The following is a 6630-nucleotide window of genomic DNA, read 5'->3' on the forward strand; positions in this document are numbered from 1 at the left end:
TTCAGAATTCCATTATTTTACATTATTTCTACAAGATATAAGATAGTGTTTGTAGACAACAAAGCAATGAAGATACGAACAATTCATACAACACGAATACAAGCCCCGCCGCCTCCATGCATGTGCCAAGAAAGAAGGAAAATAAACGAAAAAAAAAAAACTGAACTAGCGTACTCAGAGACATGCAAATCTCTCTACAATGGTAGGAATGTTTCCGCTGACAAATTACACCGAGTGGACAGTAACTAAAATGCTACAGCTGCTTTAGCATCTATTACAAGGGTACTTTGTTTGGTTCCAGCACCGGCAAAAACATGGGTTCTTGTAGATTTGGATTGATTGGAAACAGATTGCACTGACCATGCTGTGCCATCAATTGATCCAGAAGCACCAGAGCTACCATGGCTTCTACCATCGGCACAGCTGCATCACCATCCCCAACCAACCAACCAAACAAACTTTGTAAGGGAACATTTCCTCCCAAATAAATCCATGATTAAACAAATCAACAAAAGATATGAATTAAGGATATGATATGCTTCTTAATATAATGTTTTATTATAGACAATGGATATGATAGATAGCATGCCACATTAAGGTTCTCCAAGAGTTGGACTATCTAGGCCAGATCCCATGCTAGTTAGATTTTTTTTAAGGTTAAGGGTAAGATAAACATACAAAAAGTAGATCTTGAAACCACAAACTCACCCTGCATCCACTCTTATGAGAGGTTCTAATTGAACTAGAGCTCACTGCAAATTTCCAGTACTTGTGGACATGGATTGATGGAAAACAAATCACATTCTTAGATTCCACCATCAATCTATCCACAACTACCAGGGCTACCAATGTCTTCTACACTGGTACAACCATCCTGCTGCATCACAATCCCAACCAAACACACAACAAACTTTTTTTGATAAATCCTCTATTTATTGATATAAAAAAATGGTGAAAACATAGTGTGGAGTATAGAAGAGAAAAAACTTGCAGAGAATTTTCATCATAGTAAATTTATAGGAACACAACAAAAATAATGGAACAGCCTCTGAAAGGAAGTTTATTATTTTGCACTTCTTATACTTTGAGATATTGATGATAATGTCATAGTTTTCAAATACTCAAGTTTTAGGCTTTTTTCTTTTATATATTTACATACATGTATATATATATATATATATATATATATATATAATCTTCCCTCATGGACTCAAACCATTTTATAAATGATTAGTTTTGCATGTCATCAATTTAAGAAAAAAGAAAGAAAAGAGAAGATCCTAATCAGTTGATATAGTGAGTTCTAATCATCAACTGTAAGAATCTTAATTGGAAAGATTGGCCAAGGTGATGAATAAAATTCGGCCTACAAACCAGGGTAATACCTCGTGGGACAACACAAGGATCATGACGACCACGAGCTATTAGTTCCATCTCTTTTTTGTCTCTAGCCACTGTATGCTGCTTCTTCTGCACAGTCATCATAAAAAATATCAATCTAAACCATTAACCTAAAAAAATTATAATATGAAATGCCAGGCAAGATGTTAGTATTCAAAAAGTAGCCTTTTCATGCCAGGAGAGCTTACTCCAATGGTAGCTGTCGGCTTAAAAGCTATTCTCATGCTTATGATTTCCCCATTAGATATTCCTACCTGCTCGTCAACATAGGCCATCTTAGCGAAGGGAGGAGGGGGGGGGGGGGGGGGGGGGGGGGGGGGGGGGGGTAGGAGAGAGAGAGATTAACAAGTCATCTGCAGCAAGTGAAAAAAAAATTCAATCACATAACAAATACCTGAATCCCACCAGAGCGGTTTGTTCTTGTCCGGATTCTTCCATGTTCGTCAGTGAAGAACTCATCATTAAGTTCGCTCCCAGTTAAAAAGGTTCCTAGAAAGATTTCACAGATAAAGTATTAGAACACACTCGAGACAAATTATAGCCTTTCAAGTGCGATGTAAATTAATCAACCTGCAAAGCCACTGCCAATTTCAAAGCCCTTTGTTGCAGGTAATGACATAACAGCTTTAGCAAGCTGAGCTTCAAGTTTGTCAAAAACTGGAGAACCAAGGCCCTGACACAAAATAATGTAATTGATACCTTCAGCTAGAGATTGCAAAATATTAAAGATATTACAGAAAAATTTATTTGAACAAGTTTTCAATGCTAAGGTCAAGAAAATGTCCTCTAAATTTCACACGTGGAGGTGCAATAAACACATTTTGGGTTCTTACACGCGGGCAACTCCTCACAATGCAAGTGACAACACCACCAATAGAATTCCCCTCACACGGACAGCATCTATAGCATCAATCATCTTGTCAGCGTATTCCGGATCTGGGCATCTAACAATATTACTCTCGATCAGGTAACATTTTATTAAGAGAAGAATCAGGCAAAAGTGTACACTCAGAATTGAAGGCAATGCATCCAAAACTCGTCAATCTCTAAAACTAAAGCATGTCAGGAAAAAAAAAAAAAAAACTTTAGTACATAATAATCAAAATGAATTTAGGTTGAAGAGAGTGACGGAGTGAGGGACAAAGAGAATTCGTGTCTAGGGTGCTTGCATGGGTGAACCCTTAATGCATTTAGGACATAATTTTAAAAAGTATTTTTTTTTGTGTGTGTTAGGACAGGAAACAGCCTGATATACCTAATGTGTTTATACCATTACAAGACATCTATGTAATAAACACTGTCATAGTGTTGGCGTTATTCATGTCAAAACTAGTTCACTTTAAGGTTAAGTGGATCCATTGAGAAAATAAACTATTACAGAAATTGACATACCATTCCCGATTCATGAAACGGAAGCTAACTTTTGGCAACAAAAACTTTTTTATCTCAAATCAGAGCAAAGCATTACCACCATGCAGCATGAGAAAAAATGGAAATTGAGGGGCAGCAAACAACCATGATAAAGGTATAAAACGAGCTTTTTCACTTTTTCGTTATACACAGAAATACGAATTTTTATTTAGTGCATGGCAATAGTCCTATTGGTCTGCTATTTTGTCGCATCACAACATTATGAGATTAAAACTAGCACCAGTTACTTTACCTGATCAAGTGTCAGGGTGTCATGATCAATTACATCCTCTGGAAGTACAACCTTATGAACTTGAGAGACATAAGCAAGAATCTGAAGATCAACAAAAAAAAGTTTAGAAAAAGAAAGATAAAGTGTCGCAAACTACAATCAGCAATATGGTTGTAGCATATAATATATTTATGGATGCACTTTTCCGATGATATATTAAAACAATGTCGACTGAAGAGGTCTCAAACCTTTTACCACCCAAATAATAGAAAGTTAGCAAAGGAAAATTAAGAGCCAGCAGTTTAATTAATTGTTCAGTAACATGTAAGTGGGACCTTGCAGTTGCCAATGTCAGCATCAGGTCTAATTCAAACTTCTGTCAGTGAGCGGCATTTTTAATTTTTTTAACAAGTAATCAAAGATATTAAAAACCAAATAAGCATAGCCTAGGTACACAGGAAATACACAAAAGGAATGCCTAACTAGAAATAGGAGGCATTTTCAATTTGATGAGGGGAATCAACTTCACTCCACTAAGCCTTACTTCCAACTAATTTGTGGTTATATCCATGAATCCTCATTAACATAATTTGGGCCAGCCACATTTTTAAGAAGGGGAATTGAGTGCAACAGATTTATACTTCTTAAAGTGACTTACCCAACAAGATTTTTCATGCACGTTTATATTGCTATACAATTCCTAATAAAAAAACCAAATGAAATGAACTTAAAAAAATATAGACAGACACACCAAGACGAGAACAAAATCCTGAGCATCGAATACAAGAGTATGCACTACTAATTGAGACCCTCATAATCACAAAGAAATGGACAACAGACAAAGAGTTTGAACCTGCAACTCAAAACCACAAACGCACCTCAGTTCCAGCAAGGCTCTTTAGGATTTTCTTGGCAACAGCCCCAGCAGCAACTCTCCCAATAGTTTCTCTTGCTGAAGATCTACCACCACCCTTCAATTATAGGTTGAACCAATATGTTTAAATTTCCAAAATGCAAACACTCCCATCAAACTTAAACTCCAAGGGGAAAACATGTTACCTGCACTGCCCTGACACCATACTTCGTGTCATGAATCGCATCTGCATGAGAAGGCCTATAGGCTATTGACATTTCGCTATAATCCTGAAACAATATCATTTGAGATATTATGAGAACCACAAAAGCTGCAAAACAGTTCCAAATGACATCAATTTGCTCAAGAATCAGTGTGTCCATATGCTGAATGGGTAAGAAATCAATTCATACCATCCTAAACTACAATAGTTTGCTAGGCAAGAAATCATAGCATCCTAAATAACTAGCCAGTACACATCTCCACAACCTTTGAATGGAGTTTACCAAAATTTAGCACATTTAAGAACCTCCAAGAAGCTGAAAATATTCCATTGTGTTTACCCTTGAATAAAATAACGATAGCATCCGGAAATGAATCATCACAGAAGCCATGATTAGAAACAATTAATAATACTATGTCAACTGCAATTATTCAATGGGAAAATTCATTCCAAATGCAATATAAGAAGCACTTGAAGGATTGTCTCCAGGAGATATCCACATGCACCCCGTGACCTAAAGAGCCCTTAACAGGTGCCCAATTATTTGGAATTAGTTGAGTATAGAATACATGAAGAAAACAAAGACCTACGAATGGTCTGTCCATTAACCCTCCATACTCGCTGTTTATACTCTCATTAACATTTCCTCTTCAAACATATTGTATTATAAGCACACATAAAAGTAAATACTCACATGTCCTCTTTGATCAGTATCGGGTACAAGTACAGTAATTGGTGTTCCAGTAGTCACTCCTGCATTTAACAATTTTTCTTCTCAATCTGAACACCACAAATGAATAAGTTATTCGATGGCAATGAAAAGATCTTAACCTTCGGAAACGCCCGAAAGTATTTGGCACGTATCAGTCTCCTTCCTTGGTGTGGTAATTCGACTCTGACCTGGCCTCCTAGACATGACAACTCCAACAGATTAATCCTCAAAACATTTATTGCCAACAAAAATCAGTATCCCAGTATTTCTGTTTCGAACTCTACAAGCTTTAGCACGATATGAAGACAAATCAATAGTCATATCATACTCATACACGCATGCTACTATGTAAGTTAAGAACCAAATGTTCATCAGTAATGAATTTGTCGAATAGTTCCATATCATCTATTCCATATCATCTAATACCTTCTGTCAAGTTCGAATTGCATATCAGCTTCGGAGAGGCGGAGTCGAGGAGGGCATCCATCAATGACACAACCAACGCCACCCCCATGAGATTCTCCAAAAGTTGTTACCCGAAAATAATTCCCATGCGTACTCCCAACAGCCTGGATCTCTGTGATTTAGCATTAATCATATCAGAATCCAAAGATCCAACTTATTAGTCTAATCCATCAATCCCATAACTCCCATATTTCTCTCTCTCTCTCTCTCTCTCTCTGGTTCAATCATCAATCAAAGTTATGAAGTAAAATTCCATTTAAAAGCAAATTGCCGTGGACGAAATTCACGCTGAAGGATGAGTCGAAGAAAAAATAGCTTATAATGAACAGTAAACTCGACATCCGATAAAATTTCAGAAGATATATTGCAAAATAGCAATAAATTATTTATAAACAAAAAGAATGGCGAATATAGGTCAATTGCATGTAAAAAATAGAGAGGGCGGAGAGAGAGAGAGACTGACGGAGCTTCTTGGGAGTAGTGCTAGGGATGGAAATATGTAGGGATGAACGAAAAAGATGTGAGGGGAGGTAACGGAGTCCAGAGAAGGCATCGGTTCGGGAGGCGCCGAGAAATGGCTTCGTTGAGAGAGAGGAGGAAGCCATCATTCACCGTATCTCACCACAACGAAGTGAACAGAGAGAGAGTGTGTGAGAGAAGGGCGGTTGTTGAATTTGGTGGGCTTTTTTTTTTCCTTTTTTTTTTTTTTTTTTTTTTTTTTTTTTTTTTTTTTTAAGTCGGGCTACTCTAGCCCTCAAGTTGACCGACTGTGCTTTTTAGATTTTTTATTTTCTTTTTTTTATTTTTTTAACATATTTAAATATTTAAAAAAAAAATTTAATACACTTAAAATTACTTCCTTAATCACTAAATAAAATAAAAAAATCTGTCAAACGGTCAAATGGAGTGATAGATTAGGGAGGCAAAGTGGTTTTATTCTTTTTTTTCTTTACAAAGTCGTTTATACTTTATAGAAGCGAGAAAATTGAAGTTTAAAAAAATAATTCTAAAAGAAAATTCAAAAGTCACCATCTAAGAAATCTTAAACACCTCTCCATTTCAAGAATGGATTATGAGCCCAATAATCAACGACATCAGACATTATCTACAGTCATTCAAGGATTGGAAGGCGAGAAAAATTTATCAATTACAAAATCAATGTGCGCATCATCTAGCGCAGTGGGCAGCGGCAACCAATGTTTTTAATATCATACCGGACGCCGTACCGGTCAAAGTACTGAAACAAAATATTTCGGTACCGGTACCGTTTCGAAATAGCGTTTCGGGATAGTCGATATATAAATAAATTATATATATAAATATATATAAAAATT

At 36.3% G+C, this 6630-nt stretch overlaps 1 protein-coding gene across 1 annotated transcript; it reads right to left on the minus strand.

The window, feature by feature from the left end:
* On the minus strand, positions 1–5983 carry LOC121264305 (chorismate synthase, chloroplastic-like). The gene is given in 14 exon segments (XM_041167430.1): positions 1–423; positions 1386–1470; positions 1590–1655; positions 1796–1890; positions 1972–2074; positions 2235–2281; positions 2284–2365; positions 3065–3145; positions 3922–4014; positions 4103–4186; positions 4814–4872; positions 4951–5027; positions 5258–5408; positions 5760–5983. Coding segments are annotated over 14 exon segments (1317 nt in total). The 5' UTR covers positions 5905–5983; the 3' UTR covers positions 1–274.
* Positions 5984–6630: the final 647 nt, after the last annotated feature.

Source organism: Juglans microcarpa x Juglans regia, chromosome 1D (genome assembly GCF_004785595.1).
Source record: "Juglans microcarpa x Juglans regia isolate MS1-56 chromosome 1D, Jm3101_v1.0, whole genome shotgun sequence".
Taxonomy (NCBI): domain Eukaryota; kingdom Viridiplantae; phylum Streptophyta; class Magnoliopsida; order Fagales; family Juglandaceae; genus Juglans; species Juglans microcarpa x Juglans regia.